Raw genomic sequence first — 18,514 nt, forward strand, 5'->3', positions numbered from 1 at the left:
TCGCTCGCTTTAGGCGCGATAGTGGAAACGCGGCTATTGTATAACAGTGGATTGTTCTGGAGATAATCGAAAACAAATATTGCTTAAAGGGGCTAATAATATTGACCTTAAATTGGTTTTAAAAAAAAATAAAAAACTGCTTTTATTCTAGCCGAAATAAAACAAATAAGACTTTCTCCAGAAGAAAAAATATTATAGGAAATACGATGAAAAAGTCCTGAATCTGTTAAACATCTATTGGAAAATATCTGGAAAAAATAAATAAATAAATAAAAAATAAAAAAATAAAAAAATTAATAAATCACAGGAATACAAATAATTTTGACTGTATATCGCAGAAAAATGTCACATCTTTCCAATATCATGCATCCCTAGTAGTAGATACAAAACTGTTATTCTATGGGTTTGGCATGCTGCTGCACCAAGCATATTATTTTCCTTTAGTCTACACTAATGTACACTTCGAGGACAAAACATACACCTAATACACTTCATAGAGATCACCGATATACTGCATACCTGCAGGTCAACGATGTTTATATATAATAACATTAACTACTAAAATCTATAAGTAACTAGTTAATTAGTTTAAGTCATTAGTAACTAATAAAGTTATGGTAATTAATAACCTTCATTTTCTGAATTTGATTGTAATGCAATAATGTGCACATTTTGTGAAGCTGATTGAAACAATGTTGCTGTAATATACTTCAATAATAAACTTGAATTGAAAATATAGCTTTAAGGTGTTTCCTAACCAGTGGGGGACAGGTCATGCTGGTGGGTAAGACCATGTGTCCTTGTGTCCCACGTTCCTGCATATCCCTGTGGGCAGACCCGTGAGCAGACGCCGGACCCAGCGGAGACATCATCTTCTTGGGAGCAGCGATGGAGCTGGCCTGCATCAGAGCCATGCTGGACAATACGGCTTCACATCCCAACAGCCCTGCCTTAAAACAACAGAGCAAAGACAAAAGCATTCAAGTTCATCTGTATAGTGCATTCAACAATAATTATTATTGTAAAACTGCTTTACAAAAGGTGCACATTATTGCATTACAACAAAATTCTACAGTCTTTGTAGCTTTAATAATGATTAATTGTATTTATTTATTTACATGATAAAGACCATAGAATTTAGGGGCTGCACAATAATATCGTTTCAGCATCGATATCGCAATGTGCACATCCGCAATAGTCAATATAGTCAAAATATCCGCAATAGAATATTTTAAAAGTGGGGGGGACGGCTGTATGAGATCATACGTTCATATAATTATTAATCACCTGTTTCTAAATGGTCTGTCCAACCCCTTCCCCCCCGGTTGCTACGCCCCTGGCAGGAGGTGCAATGCTAGGTTTATATGTTGGGGTCATATTTTACCAGGAGTCACAGTTCAGAACCAGAAGATTTTTGGATTCACTAAAGAGTTGAACCATAATGGAGTGAATCAGTGACAGTTTATCATGTGCATGTGTTTTTAAGGCCAGTGACTGTATACGCATTCAGAGTTTAAAGTAATTCTAAATTGTAACTCTAATAAAGATGTATTTATTGAATTATTTACAATGAAGACCATACAGTGTTATTTTACATTTGATTATTGAATTTCTGTACCTGAATACTGTGATGTTAAACATTTCACTTCCCAATAATAACCCAGAATAATCTCCATAATCTTCCAGAATAATCCCAAATCAGTCAAATTTAATGAATTATTTGCAAATAGAGCTATTCAAGTTACTTGGCGAAATTGTATTCATATAGCAATATAAATCGCAGCAAAACTAAATATCGCCAAAGTCAATTATTTCCAATATTGTGAAGCTCTAATAAAGCTTTACTGTACATTTGATCATTTCTGCACTTGAATACTGTTCCTTCATTTGTGTACGTGCTCCACTGCATTTATCTACATTTATAATTTGTTTATTATATTTTATGCAGATGCCCTCACCTACAAAATCATCGCAATCAATCTAAAATTATTAATTTTGTCCTGTGAAGTATCGCAATATAAATCGCAGAAAATCTAAATATTGCAACGCAAGTTTTTTCCAATATCATGCAGCCCTAATGTGGAAATCAGTATACAATATACAAAATATATTAATTATCGGGATAATATTATAAACAACATACTGTATGTAAAATAAAGCATTGCGATGAACTAAATTGCATTTACATGCAAGCATTTGTGTGTTGCATGAATAGTTTTTAATCCAAATTTAACTAATTAGAAAGGGCCTTACTATCTTCCGTGGTAGGAGTCGGGACAGGAGAGGAAAATGACAACAGCCGATAAGAGTCTGAATATCTGCTGAGGCTTTCACTCATTTAAAGTGTTTTAAAGTCTAAATATTTGCACCTTAAAGAAACACTCATTTTAAAGCTACCCATTTAATCAGAGATTACAATTAAACAGTTGTGTTTTATCATTGTTGACTCCATTCAGCCAAATTCTAAGTCTAGCACTTTTAGCTTAGCTTAGCATAGATCATTAAATCTGATTAGACCATTAGCATCTTGCAAAATAATGACCATAATAATTAGATAATTTTCATATTTAAAACTTGACTCTTTTTTTATTTACATTGTTTACTAAGACTGACAGAAAATGAAAAGTAGGAACTATACTTTCCAGGAACTATACTCTTATTTCAGCATAATAATCAAGGACATTTGCTGCCATACAATGTCAATATATGAAAACATCCCCAGCTAGATAACAGCACTACATAGTATCTATAACCTGTTTTTTGTAAAAACATTACATAATGAAATGATTAAAATAAAAGCTAATAAAAATTGCATTTCTATATGTAAATGTTAAATTGATATTAATATTGTTATCGCAATACAACATCGCATATTTTCCCAGCATTGCCTGAGTTAGCACAAGGCATCAATGATATCTGGTTTCAAGGTTTCCCGCGGTTTGGAAAATACAAGGTTTCTGTAATACTGTTCTTCTGGTGTATATATATGTTTTTAGGGCAATAGCATCTCCAGGCAGAAAAGGCGCCTCCACATCATCAGCCCACGATAGAAAACATCTGAAAAACAAATCGCTTATACACTAACATCCAGCATGCTCTAGAACTGAACAGTGCAGTGGATTACTTCATATCCACAGAAAAGAGAGATCTCCAAAGATGCCTTTTCAAGTTGTAAAGAATCCACGTTTTTAAAAACTAGACAGCAGAAGTCATTGATTTATTTGAATTATTCTATTTGAATTTATTATTATGACATGTTTACTGCTCCAAAATATGTTAAATGTTTCTTAAAATAAAATATATTGTGCTCAATAAGGAAAAACGTAGTTGTTTTTAAACAGACATTTAAAAAAAGAGCAGATTTTAGAGCAGTAATCACAATACCGTGAAATGTTTATCCAAGGTTATCATAGTGCCAGAATCATATACCAGCCCATGCCTAGTTAGCACTACAGGATTTTGGAGGTCAATTAAAGCAGAAAGACAGGAAACTAACCCATTTCATGTGGTCCCGGACCGAGCTGCCGGGTATGTGTGACATGGTGACTGACAGCAGTTCAAACAGATGAGATGTTCAGACGTCAGTTCAGAGCCACACAGATCTCACTGGACTCTATCATGGGGCGGCGATGGCTTTTCTTTGAAGTGACAGAGATGAATTAGAGAAGAGGCATGAGACATTTACAAAACAAAGTGTTTTAAAACTGATCAGGGTGGAAAACGCAACAATTACAGCCTTTCATACACTGGAGCAGTCAAAGCCAGACTGTTTTAGAAAAAAAGAAGAGCTTGCAGGACCTAAAGTCTAAAATAGTTTGTTGTTATAAGTGTATAGTTGAAGACAAAATTATTATGAGATTAATAAATTTTTAAAGGTCCCATGAAACATGCCTAGTTAACTTAATTAACCTAGTTAGTTAAGCCTTTAAATGTCACTTTAAGCTGAATAGTAGCATCCTGCAAAATTTCTAGTGAAATGCTGTGTGCTGTCATTGTGGCAAAAACAAAATAAATAAAGCTATTATGTTTAAAAATGTGTTGAAAAAAATCTTTTAAAAAAAGAATGAACATTTCACAGGTTGACTAATAATTTTGCCTGCGCACAATATGTACACTCATGATAAATCTGGCATTTTCTGAGCTAAATTAAAACTGGAAGGACAGTGTCGCTAACACAAATAAGCTTATCACATTTTGAATGTTTTAAGAAAATAAGAGAAGACTTTAATTCGCTCATAAAATCTAAAACAGGAGGGAATGGCATTTTGCATGCTCTATAAAAGTGAAATGTCCATCTACAGTAGGACTGCATGGTTTTGAAGAATCTGATATTGCAATATTTTATTTTTCAGTGATAAATATTGCGATACGAATACAGTTTCATTAGATGGTTTGAATAGCACTATATGAGGGTTTCTGGGCATTCTCACAGTATTTTGCCTTGTCTTGTTTTTAGTCTAAATATCAAAATAATCCTTAGATCAAGTAACAATATTGTTTGTTCTTAACTTCAGAAAAAATAGGTCAAAATTAAGAGTTTTTCCCCTTAAAACAAGTAAAAAATAATCTTGTTTCGCTTTGAAATGTATTTGATATTTGGACTAGAAACAAGAGAAAAGTGAGAAAACCTTATATGCAAAAATCATATAGATTCCCTATAAATACTAGGGGTGTAACAGATCACGGTTGAGCTGTGTGATTCGTACGGATCAGAACCCACAGTTCCGAACAATGTTTCTTAAAATAAAATATATTGTGTTCCAAGAGGAAAAAGGTTATTTATTTTTACCCAGACATTTAAAACGATCTTATTCTAGAGCAGTAATCATGTCACAATATTGTGATAACCTTGAATAAAAGTATCATACCATCAGAATCTTATACCGGCCCATGCCTACCTGAGATATCAATCTATTGTTTGTTTTGTGTGAGTAAACACTTGTTTTTATATGTATATGTATCTTTAGTACATATTTTGGATGCGAAAATGACAATTAGTGTGATGAATCCATATTTCAAAATGCTGATTTATACTCAGACCTAAAAATATATATAGTTGAAGTCAAAATTGCTCATCCTCTAGAAATGTTTTCCCTTTTTCAAATATTTCCCAAATGATGTTTAACAGAGGAAAGAAATTCTCACAGTATTTCCTATAATATTGTTTCTTCTGGAGAAAAAAAAAATATTATAGAATCTATAATCTTATAGGAAATTATATTTCTTTCGGCTAGAATAAAAGCAGCTTTTTATTTTTTTAACAAAAATTAAGGTCAATATTATTAGCCCCCTTAACCAATATGTTTTTATTGGCTACACAACAAACAATTGTTATACAAGGATTTGCCTAATTACCCCAACTTTACCCTAATTAAGCTTTTTAATTGCACCTTAAACTGAATAGTAATATCTTAAAATATCTAGTAAAATATTATGTACTGTAAAAAAAAATTTGCCTTGTGTCTACACTACTAATCATTGATAGTTTTAATAAAACTAATGTGTGTGTGTGTGTGTGTGTGGAGAGAGGTAGAGAAAGAGAGGTGGAGAGAGAGACTCCCTAACCACATGTACAGGACTTTAATTATGCTTTTAACAATAAATCACTGAAACACATTCATGCATGCTGTAATGGAAGTGTACATGTGATATAATAATAATAATTCATACCGTTACACACACATCAGCATCTCACGCGCTGCTGTTCGCACAAAACTCCCCCGCAAACAAACAATCCTCAATTTAACACACCAAATCACTTCTTTTAGATGTCTTTAAACAGCCCTAAACCCCTAAACACAAGTCTCTCATCGGTCTACAGTGCTTTAGTCCGAGCTGGAGTTTATTTCAGACGCGTTCATGTGTGATAACGTGTGTTCGTGTGGTTTCCTATAATCAAATCTCTGTCTCTCGAGGCCTCTAAAAGCGCAGCGAGGCACATCGTTTCAGGACGTAAAAAGACAACGCTAATCATTTCCACCGAAGCGATACGTGTAGGGCTCGTGAATCTTACCTTGGTAGTGTTCAAATTCTCTCTTTTATTTCAGCTCAGGTCAGTTTACAAACACAGGAAACGCCACCGGAAAAGCTCCACGAGAACGCGCACACTGGCTGCAACGTCACGTAAGTGTTCGTAAGCGAAGTAAAACACACAAAAAGGTGTTCGTGTATGATACTACGTGAAATAAAAAGTGGTAATATTATGAACAAATGACTGAGGAGGTAATAATACACATTTGCTGAAGAAAATGGCGCTTGTTAAAAATAAATAAAGGCTTGGATTTTCGTAATAGTGAATATGTAGTGTAAAAGTGGTAAGAAAACCCCACCCATCCCACCTTTATTTGCTTTCCTGAACATAAAGATGGTACAAAATCTCAACACATCCAATTAGCCGTTTTGTAGTTTCTAATATATGCAATTTTGAAGATTTTTTGAAGACAATTTTTCTATTTTTAGCTATTATTTTGTACTATCTATAGGCAAGGCAGGTTTATTTAAAGAATACATTTAATAAACAATGGTAAATCAAAGTGCTTTACATAGACAAGAATAAAAGAGACAAGTGTAAGAAAATAAAAACAGTCTAAAAACTAGTTGGCTTTTGTATGTGGAGTTTGCATGTTCTCCCGGTGTTGGTGTGGGTTTCCTCTGGGTGCTCCGGTTTCCCCTCACAGCCCAAACACATGCGCTATGGGTGAATTGGATGAACTAAATTGGTCGTAGTGTATGAGTGTGTGTGTGGATGAGTGTGTATGGGTGTTTCCCAGTGATCTGAAACATTAAATCATGACAAAAAAATAGAAATCACTATACATACACTTACACATATATATATAGCTTTAGTAAATCAGGTGCTAAAACAATACGTTCCCCTTTCAGACAGTATTGATTTGTTAACAATACCTGGGATTTTTCTGTTTTTCAGAACGACCAAAGTGGAAGTTTATGACTGGGATCGTGATGGCAGGTAAGCTTTTGATGTGTCTAAATATGTGAATAACAAAAGAAGACTCGTAGCAGTGATGGTTTGCTGAATCTGTGAATCTTCTTATCTTTTCAGCCACAATTTCATCGGAGAATTCACCACAAGCTACAGAGAGTTAGCCAGAGGTCAGAGCCAGTTCAACATATATGAGGTGAGATGGCTATATGTATGTAATGGAATCTTTAACATCAATATATACAAAACAACTACATTTACACTGTAAATCTTAAAAGGATAGTTCACACAAAATATAAAATATTTGGATGTGGTTCCAAACCTTTGAAATCTTCCAAACATATTAGCACTGTCGCCTCACAGGAGGAAGGTCACTGGTTCAAGTCCCAGCTGGGCCAGTTGGCCTTTCTGTGTGGAGTTAGCATGTTCTCCCCGTGTTGGTGTGGGTTTCCTCAGAGTGCTCCGGTTTCCCCTCACAGCCCAAACACATGCGCTATGGGTGAATTGGATGAACTAAATTGGTCGTAGTGTATGAGTGTGTGTTTGTCTGTGTGGATGAGTGTGTATGGGTGTTTCCCAGTGATGGGTTGCAGTTGGAAAGGCATCCGCTGTGTAAAACTTATGCTAGAATAGTTGGCAGTTCATTCCGCTGTGGTGACCACTGATAAATAAGGGACTAAGCCGATAGAAAAATGAATGAATGAAAAATAGATAATACATTTGACCACCCATACCATACCATAGTGAATGCACAATCGATCAATCAGTCTCAAACTGGACACTTGACATCGTGAGTGTTCACAAGACACTTTATCTTGTAAAATAGGTGTTCAAACTACTTGTTTAAAATGAGATGAACAACACAATTCTTAAGGGTTTTTTTTCCGGACAATTTAATTATTTTATGTTCAATCCACTTAATTAATTTAACTTAATTGATTTGTGTTAGGACAACATGAAGTAATTGTGTGTATCCCAGCATTTTTTACAGTGTAGTATGAGCTGCGTGACAAGTCCTCGAAACTGCACGAGCGCAGCAGTTGGCTCTGACTCATGCAAGAAAGATTCAAATCACAATCACTTAAATCCCACATGAAAGACGACACTTAAACATCTCAAAGTAGTGTAGCTTTTGACGTCGACATGTTTGTCATAGCAACGAACACAACAGACATATTTACCTAACAACAAAATGGATTGGGTTTTCTCTAATGTTTGTATTTATCCTCAGATTACTCTCTGAGGCAGAGGTTAACTGTGGCTTTAATAGTTCATCGAGCACACAGTCATGCAGATCTCTAGTCATATTCATCATATAAATAAATCTCAGTTTGTTTTACAAAAAACCCTGAAATATAGCAAAATGATTCACAATTTATTGCATAACAAATATTATATATAATAAAATTATTATATTATTCCATAGCAATTTCAGCCAGATTTCACAAAGATTTTTTTCCACATTATTTCCTAAAGCAGTTCATTTTAAAAGAATTATAATAATTTTTAAGGTCAACATTATTAGCCCCTTAAGAAATTCCCTCATTTATTTATTCATTCATTCATTTTCTTTTCGGCTTAGTCCCTTTATTAATCCGGGGTCGCCACAGTGGAATGAACCACCAACTTATCCAGCACGTTTTACACAACAGATGCCCTTCCAGCTGCAACCCATCTCTGGGAAACATCCATACACACTCATACACTACGGACAATTTTGCTTACCCAATTCATCACATGTCTTTGGACTGTGGGTGAAACCGGAGCACCTGGAGGAAACCCACGCGAACGCAGGGAGAACATGCAAACTCCACACAGAAACGCCAACTGACCCAGCCGAGGCTCGAACCAGCGACCTTCTCGACAGCACTACCTACTTCGCCACTGCGTCGCCTTTTATTTATTTATTCATTCATTTATTTATTGTTGTGTTGCCTAATTAACCTAACCTGCCTAATTAACCTAATTAACCTTGTAAAATTATACTTTAAACTGTATCTTGCAAAATAACTAGTATTATAAATTAAAATAACTATATTATGTACTGTCATTGTGACAAAAAAGTACAGAAAATGTTATTGGATAATTAATATGTTTAGAAATGTGTTTATTTTCAATAATCAGTACTTGGGAAAATACCTGAGAATTAATTGAAATTTCACAGGGGGTGAATACTGCCCTCAGTTGTATGCAGTAGTTAACATTCAGAGTGGATCAAACGATTTGAAAAGCGTTTTAGATCCGCTTCAAAGGCTGACTGCTGTATGTGGCATGTGTTGTACTGAGTCATTCTGTGATGTTTTACAACTTTTCTGAAGAGCTTAAAGCTGGTTGCTCTGGACAAGCAGGAGCATGACTTTGCTTGGCAACTGGCACTGAAACCACCAGGATAAGCATGACTGAATCCTTATTCAGTTTAACAGGGTGCAGTAACAGTACTTTCCACTAGAGGGCTCTCTCTGGCTGACTGAAAACAACACGCTTTCTGGTTGGTCTGCAAGGTTTGGTTGATGACGTGCTTCACTGATTTCAGGGATTATGAGGAGCTAAATGCACACAGTGCACTCCTAAAAATAGTTTTTATTGGTATTGATGGCTCCATGAAGAACTTGTAACATCCATGGGACTTTTTTAATCCACAATTGGTTCTTTAGTGGATGATTCTTTTGAGATCGAAAATGTTCTTTTGACTAGAACAGAAAATGTTCTGTTAAAGGGAACCCATTACGCCCCCTTTTTTTAAATGTTAAGATGTAAAATAACTCTCTGATGTCCCTGGATGGTGTATATGAAGTTTCAGATTATGAAATTGTGGCGTTTTCGTGACTGTCGCTTTAAATTCAAATGAGATTGTGCTCTCTTAAAAAAGAGGGCGGAGCTATAAATGCCTGTGTGTCAGCATAGTGGCAGATTGAAAAACAAGACTAATGTCCTATGCTAATGAGGGAGAGATGGTCACTAGTGGGCGGGGCTTTCCCTTTATGATGACACGTACAAAGGAAGAATGTCTATCAGTGCTTCTGCAGACTGTTTACATCAAGTCTGATTATAAACAATGAAATTAATACAATTTTACAATTAGAAGCTGCTTATATTCACACACTGTTGCCACACAACTGTGTTTAAACCACTTATAAAAGTGATTTTTGCATAATAGGTGCCCTTTAAAGGGACAGTTCTCTACTTCTTCACAACTGTACGAAGCTCCAAGAACACTTTTGTGCACCAAAAAAAGTTGTAAAAGTAACTGTTCACTAATGTTAAAGTTAGCAGCAGAACATGCAAGCATTGTATTGTCCGTAGTAAACTTGCAAACTGACCAGAGGTGGAAGATACAGGTAAACAAAGTCATTTTTAACGTTTTTAGCGCACAAAAGTGAACTTTGAGCTTCTTATGATTACAGTTTAATCACTCAAATCACAGTTTGACAAAGAGTTTGGTTCCTTTTCTGGTCTTTGAGCATCTCGTGACTCTTGTTGTCAATGTAGGGCGAGAGCTCTCTGATTTCATCTAAAATATCTTGTGTTCTGAAGATGAATGAAGGTCTCAGGGGATTATAATGACATGAGGATGAGTAATTAATAACTGTTTTCATTTTTGAGTGAACTATCCCTTTAAGATCATAGAAGTTAACATAGGATTTTTTCACAAACAGCCGAAGCAACTAATCTTGATTACAGATTCTTATCTTACAATATCTTATCTAAAATCCTACTCCACTGAGTTTGAAGGTCTGTTACCAAGCAGCCAACTATGCAAAAGCAGAATGTTGTGGGACTGCTATACAGGAGTTATTATTATGAATTATAGGTCGCGAAATTAAGCGGTTTTTATTTTAGCGTTTTTTTTTTAAGCATGACGGTAAAACACAAACGCGGTTATGAATATATTAAAACATGTGCTTGTTTGTTGTAAAAATGTGTAACAATGACAAAAAAATACTCATTTGTGGCTCTTCTTACTTCTGGGTGCAAGTATTCTGCCGTTGTAGCTGGTGTATTCTGGGAAATTTTCTTAACCCTTGGTTTTAAGTGTGGTCCTGAAAAATCTTCATTCGAAGGGGTATTTACCCCTTCTATGGAATCATTTTTGTGCCAATAAGAATGAACGTAACTTTATAAAACTGAATGAAACTTTTATTGTTGTTATTGATAAATGTTACTTTAGCAACACGAACTTACTGAGGGACAAGCTGAGGTGGAAGATGATGGCACCGCTCCGTGTCTTTCCCGGGAGGTCATCTTTAGAAACTAAGAGACGACCGTAGGTAAAATACTAACATTAATACTTAACATAAAGCACGACGTATTGCACACTGCAACAACTTTCCGATATGCGCGCCACTGACGTCACCGTCTGTGCTTCCAGGTCAGAGAGCAACTGTCCATCAAAAGCTCATTAGCCAATCAGTGTAGATTGGTGTTAAGCCCGCCCCCACGAGAAGTTTGTGCCAAAACAGCAAACGAAAATGTACAAAGCGTAAGCGAAAACTGTGGCAACGCATTCAAAATCCATGATTCGCGAAAACGATTCTTTGAAAATCATTAACAAAGAATGAAGCATATTTGAAGAGCATGTTAAATTCGTGCGACAGTTCATTTTTTTGTTTTCATTGTGTTTTTCTTCTTTTGCAGTGGCATATTTTTGATCGTTTCTTGGAAAGTTACGTTCATTCTTATTGGCACAAAAATGATTCCATACCCTTTCCCTTAGACCTACGCCTTCAAGCTAAAGAGAATTGGGACACCACTACCCCTTCACGGGAACGCGCAAATGAGGGGTAGGGGTAAGGGGAAGGGCTAAGGGGTTGAATTAGGATTGGGCCTTAATGAAGGCAAAACTCTCTTGGACAAACTGAATATAAAGAACTCTAAACCACACAAGTGACTGTGTTTTCAGAAGATCCTAAATTAGCCACTCCTTGAAACCTTAGTTTTGGATCGCATCTGTGTACAGATATATTCTATTGAAACAAACACTGGTTTTTCAGGTTAAAGGTGACTGATTGATTAATATTGGTGTTGATCTCTGTGGTAGCACACTTTTAACCGTGCTCTGGAGAGCGTTTTACTCTGGGTCAGAGATCACTAGCTAGATCTGAACTCATCAGCAAAGTGTCATCCAGTGTTATAAAAACACTCCCTGCAGCTTCTCATTAAAGCATCTTACAGTAATAACATCACATTTAAGAGATATCACCTCCTGAATGATTTTATCACTTGTATTCTTAATCTGAGTGCTTTATAAGCAGATTAATTTTAGGTTTGATCAAAGTTCAAAAATGGCCGTAATTTAGCATTTGTCCGTATTTTATGATCCATGTTTCTATTATTTATGCATTTGAATTGTTTATGGGAGCTTGATCTTTCTTCCAACAACTTTTAACCTTGAAAACGTTGAAAAAGTGACGTTTATGAACATTTGTAATAGTGTGCAGTGCTTTATTGCCTGGGTTGGTGTTGTATATTACGCTACAAACACCTTCTAATAAGCTGCAGCACATTTTTAGTTATTTTACACACTTACTTCTCTCTATATTCGTTCCTATACATAATATTATTAATTTAGGTTACTAAAATGTCAAAACGTCACTTTGTTTAACTGTAGAGTTGAATTATCATCATCAAAAGTCGACAGAGCAGAGATCAACATCCCATAACGCAATTCACAACCGTAAATATATCATATAGTTTTTTATATTAATAAAATGTTTCTTTCTGTGTGTAAATCTGACATATATCTAACATTTCCAAGGTTGTATTTAATTGGTACAGTGTAAAAAAGTAGTACTGCCTTAAATTGCTTAGTTGAATCAAATGAAATGTTCTGATCATCTCAACTTATGATTAGTGAAACTGACTGGAAATAACAAGTTAAACCTTATATTACTGAATACATTTAGTTGAAGCCTGATTAACTTATTAAAGCTCTCTCAAAATATATTTTTGCTGCTTGTTCAAATTACTTATTAAAAATTAACTGAATCAACATAATTGAGTTGTTTTTTTGGGACAACTTAAATGTTCATTCATTCATTTGTTCATTCATTTGTTCGTTCGTTCGTTCATTTGTTCGTTCGTTTGTTCGTTCGTTCATTCATTCATTTGTTCGTTCGTTCATTCATTCATTCATTCATTCATTCATTCATTCATTCATTCATTCATTCATTCGTTCGTTCGTTCATTCATTTGTTCATTCATTCATTCATTTAGTCCCTTACACTCAACTTTATCAAATTAAATGAGTGTAGCTAACTCAAAATTTACTGAAAGTTTATTCTGCTCATTTGAAGAGTTTTGAACTCAGTGTTGAAAGTAATGAGTTAATTAAATACCTCGTTACTTCAACTTAAATGGAGTAAGTTGACAGTACTTATTAGGATTAGTTTTTGCAATCGGTTTCCTCAATGGTTTGAGTTACCATAACTTTTTGTTTTGGGTTTAACAGTGTATTTATCAAGGGGGCACCACAGAAGAATGAACCGCCAACTATTCCGGCATATGTTTTACGCAGCAGATGCTCCTCCAGCTGCAACCCATTACTGGGAAACACCCACACACACACACAGTCATACACTACGGTCAATTTAGTTAATCAATTCCCCTATAGCGCATGTGTTTGGACTGTGGGGGAAACCGGAGCACCCGGAGGAAACCCACTCCAACACGGGGAGAACATGCAAACTCCACACGGAAATGCCAACTGGTCCAGCCGGGACTCGAACCAGCGACCTTCTTGCTGTGAGGCGACAGTGCTAACCACTGTGCCACCTTGTTCCATGTTTAATCCAGTGAAATTTGTTAAATTCACTTAATCGATTTATGTTGGGACAACATGTAGGAATTGTGTGGAACCATACGTCCATTTTTTCAGTGCAAATTAAAGTAACAAAACTTTTTGTCATATAATTTTTTAGAGTGTATAGAAATACACCGCCACTGTCGCCACTGCCTGGCTTGCTTGGTTTGGGGCTTGTGGAGCTGCGCATTGATGGATTTGCTCTTTAGTGTTTGGACTTTCAGCAGTGAAAATTAAACCACACTGAACTGAACTGAACTCTGAAAACTGGACTGAACTGGACTAGACAACTTCTGCGTTAAGCTGCTTTGACACTATCTATATTGTAAAAGCGCTATAGAAATAAAGATGAACTGAATTGAATTGAGTACATTCCTAGAGCAACTTTCCCAACTTTTCCCACACACACACACACGCATACACACACATAATATTTGTATGTCACCTGTATCACAACCTAAGTGAAAGTATAACCAGCTGTGCTTTAAACACTCTGGTAATGTTTAACTTAATCAAAACTGAGAGCAGCGCTGTTGCCAGGCGACTATCAACAAAGAGAAAATAAAACCTGTCAGGCAGGTCTCTAAACATGCAAATGCTGCTTTCTGAAACCAAGCGCTCAACCAGAACCACACGGATTCTGATTCTGATCTGAATGTTTAAAATAAATACATTTTTTTTAATAAGGCTGACCACACTCAAGACAATAGTTTTGTTGCTTGTTCATTCATTCATTCATTTTCCTTTGGCTTAGTCCTTACTTCAGGGGTCATCACAGCGGAATGAGCCGCCAACTATTCCAGCATATGTTTTACGCAGCAGATGCCCTTGCAGCTGCAGCCCAGTACTAGGAAACACCCATACACTCTCACATTCACGCACACACTCATTCACTACGACCAATTTAGTTCATCAAGTCACCTATAGCAGCGACGTGGTGGCGCAGTGGGTAGCGCTGTCGCCTCAGCGAAGTTGGCATTGCTGTGAGGAGTTTGCATGTTCTCCCCATGTTGGCGTGGGCTTCCTCCGGGTGCTCCAAACACATGCGCTATAAGTGATTTGGGTAAGATAAATTGTCCGTGGTGTGTGTGTGTGTGAGAGAGAATGTGTGTATGGGTGTTTCCCAGTGATGGGTTGCAGCTGGAAGGACATCTGCTGCATAAAAACATATGCTGGATATCTTGGCGGTTCATTCCACTGTGGCGACCCCAGATTAATAAAGGGACTAAGCCAAAGGAAATAGATGATTGAATTGACCTATAGCGCATATGTTTGGACTGTGGGAGAAACTGGAGCCATACCTGCCAACACTCCCGTTTTTCCCGGGAGTCTCCCGTATTTCAGACCCATCTCCCGTTTTGTTCTGTCTCCTGGAAAACTCCCGGAATTTAACCCCAACCCCCCCACCCCCCAACCATCCCCCACCCCCCCCGGTCCTCAGCTTTTTGGTACAGTCTATAACACCCCCGGATCGCAGACATGGGTGTAATGTCCAATTCGCCTGCCTGAAACCTGGTGCATGGTACAGAGGTACAGACCACCTTCAACCCCCCCACAATTTAAAGTTGTCACTATTTGCGTGCTAGCTATGATGTGAAAATTGGCCCAAAGCCCGGGTCTAGGGGCATAAAAAAGTCGAGCCCCACAGGCTCGGGCTCAAATGCAGGGCTCTAGTTAATATTACCAAATATTTACACTGTAAAAAATGCTAGGTTCCACACACACAACTTGTGTTAAGAAAACATGAAGATTTTAAGCTAACTTATTTGTTTTTACAAATTTAAGTAGATTGAACAAAAACAATAACGTTGTCTCAAAATAACCTCAAGAATTGTGTTGTTTCAGCTCATTTGAATTAAGTAATTTAAACAAACAGTAAACATCATGTATAGAGTGTGGAATATTAGTAGCTTAAACATTTTAAGTTCAGTTAATACAACAACTTCAGTTCAAACAACTATATAGCTAGTCAAATGGTTTTGTATTACTTCTAGCATTAGAGTTAACGCAAAAAACTGAATTTATTCATTCAGAACTCATTTGGTTTGAGTTCTGCTTAATATAATCAGTTCGTGAAGTCATTAAGTCGGGTGCATCTTCGGCATCACATGATACTTCAGAAATCATACAAGGATTAATGTTGTTGTCAAATTTAGCAGCTCAATATTATTTTGTGAAACACCATTAAAAGGTCTGGGCTGAGACACATATAAGACAATATGTATGTTATTTTAAACATATATAGTTAAAGTGACAAATAGAGACAAGTAGTTTTAATTTTAAATAAAAGATGTTCGTTTTGGGGTGGCACGGTGACTCAGTGGTCGCTTAACAGCAAGAAGGTCGCTGGTTCGAGTCCTGACTGGGTCAGTTGACATTTCTGTGTGGAGTTTGTATGTTCTCCCCGTGTTGGCGTGGGTTTCCTCTGGGTGCTCCGGTTTCCCTCACAGTCCAAACACATGCGCTATAGGTAGTCAGTTCATTAAGTCATTAAGTCAATGTCAATTTTATTTCTATAGCACTATTTAACACAACTAAAGGTTGACCAATGTGCTGCACAGTTCAAATCTAAACAGATAAAAACAAATGTTTATATAAAATTATTGCTAAAACAGACAATTTTCACTGATAAAATGCCAAATCAAAGAGGGAAGTTTTTAACCCAGATTTAAAAACAGACCAGGATGAAACAGATCTGATACAGAGGGGCAGAGCATTCCACAGCCTAGGGCCAGCTACTGCGAAAGCACGGTCACCTCTGCATTTCAGCCTCGACTTAGGTATGAATAACAGTCTCTGGTTAGATGACCGAAGAGACCGACCAATGCTCAGTTAAAATGTCTGACAGATAAGAAGGTGCCAGGCCATTTAGAGATTTAAAAACCAAGAGCAGCATTTTAAAAGTGACTCGATAGTGCACAGGCAGCCAGTGCAGAGAGCGTAAAACTGGTGTCATGTGCTCATGTTTCTTGGTCCCTGTTAAAAGCCTTGCAGAAGCATTTTGAACTAATTAAGTCAAAGTAACTTTCAAATAGAGTTTAACTTATTTTATTGAGTGATTTTCACTGTTAGGTTTTACAGTGTACACTGCGTTTACTGCAATGGTTTAATGTTTGCTGCATGCGGTATACAGCTTAATTATTTTATATATTTTCAAAATGTCTGTTTAACAGAGAGATTTCTAAACATAATACCTTTTTATCTTTGCCGTTATGAACGTGTTTTACCGGATATTTTTGCAGGATTCAGCTTAAAGTGCAATTTAAAGGCTTAACTATAAAGTTAGGTTAATTAGGCAAGTCATTGTATAACAGCGGTTTGTTCTGGAGACAACCTGAAACAAATATTGCTTAAGGGGGCTAATAATATTGACCTTAAAATGATTATTAAAATAGTTTTAAAATTAAAAACTGCTTTTATTCTAGCCGAAATAAATCAAATAAGACTTTCTCCAGAAGAAAAAATATGATAGGAAATACTGTGTAAATTTGCTTGCTCTATTAAGTATCACTTGAGAAATATTTGAGTAAATTTTTTTAGGAGGATTAATAGATTTGCCTTCAGCTGTACACACCATAACTTTCTACATTATGTCCTACTTCCGACTGCCTGCTTTGAATGACAGATGATTAATGCTGGATTCTCTGTATGGACTCGCCCTCGTACGTAACAAGGCGTGTTAAAAAAGTCAGATATAAAAGTGCTGGAAGGATTTCACTTTGTTATGCAACTGCTTTGTACTACGGTTAGTCCTACAAGCTACAATGAGCCAGCACAACAAACAATTCATGGTAGGTACCAGAACTTTTCTTGTACAAGCTAAAAAACATTTGAGGTATTCTTGGATTTTATTGTCAAATGTTTATTGAGAATTTTATAGGTCGGGTGCATCTTCGGCATCACATGATACTTCAGAAATCATACAAGGATTAATGTTGTTGTCAAATTTAGCTGCTCAATATTTTTTTGTGAAACACCATTAAAAGGTCTGGGCTGAGACATATATAAGACAATATGTGTGTTTTATTAAACATATATAGTTAAAGTGACAAATAGAGACAAGTAGTTTTAATTTTAAATAAAAGATGTTCGTTTTGGGGTGGCACGGTGACTCAGTGGTCGCTTAACAGCAAGAAGGTCGCTGGTTCGAGTCCCGACTGGGTCAGTTAACATTTCTGTGTGGAGTTTGTATGTTCTCCTTGTATTAGCATGGGTTTTCTCAGGGTGCTCCGGTTTCCCTCACAGTCCAAACACATGCGCTATAGGTGGTGAATTGAATAAACTAAATTGGCCGTAGTGTAAAAATGTGTGTGTGTGAATGTGAGAGTGTATGGGTGTTTCCCAGTACTAGGTTACGGCTGAAAGGGCATCCGCAGCCTAAAACATATGCTGGAATAGTTGGCGATTCATTCCGCTGTGGCGACCCCTGATGAATAAGGGACTAAGTCAAAGGAAAATGAATGAATGAATCCGTATTGTTAAAGTTACAGTAAAAGTAGTGACAAGTAGTTTTAATTTTAAATAAATGATGTTCGTGTTGATTTATGGTAGCATGCTCGCTGCAAAAAATGCTTTATTTACTTTTTTTTTTGTCTTGTTTCAAGTCCAAATATCTATAAACTGTTAAATCAAGAAGCGTTTCGTAGACAAGAAACATATATTGTTTGCTTTAAGAAATAATGAATCAAAATTAAGTGAGTTTCTCCTAAAAAAAGGCAAAATAATCAGCCAATGAGGTAAACACAATAATCTTGCTTTTCCTTTTGACATGA

General features: G+C 36.3%; 1 protein-coding gene across 8 annotated transcripts in view; it reads right to left on the reverse strand.

The window, feature by feature from the left end:
* znf740a (zinc finger protein 740a) overlaps positions 1-6,102 on the reverse strand; it is a 41,986-nt gene extending 35,884 nt beyond the window's left edge. For all 8 annotated transcript variants that reach the window (XM_056468276.1, XM_056468282.1, XM_056468280.1 and 5 more), the window contains exons 1-3: positions 6,014-6,102; positions 3,497-3,638; positions 759-950 (exon numbers count right to left, since the gene is read on the reverse strand). In XM_056468276.1, the coding sequence (XP_056324251.1) occupies positions 759-950; positions 3,497-3,541 (237 nt within the window). In that variant the 5' untranslated portion in view covers positions 3,542-3,638; positions 6,014-6,102. The remainder of the gene's footprint in view (positions 1-758; positions 951-3,496; positions 3,639-6,013) is intronic.
* Between the last annotated feature and the right edge of the window lie 12,412 nt (positions 6,103-18,514).

The sequence above is a fragment of the Danio aesculapii genome, chromosome 11 (assembly GCF_903798145.1).
Source record: "Danio aesculapii chromosome 11, fDanAes4.1, whole genome shotgun sequence".
NCBI lineage: Eukaryota > Metazoa > Chordata > Actinopteri > Cypriniformes > Danionidae > Danio > Danio aesculapii.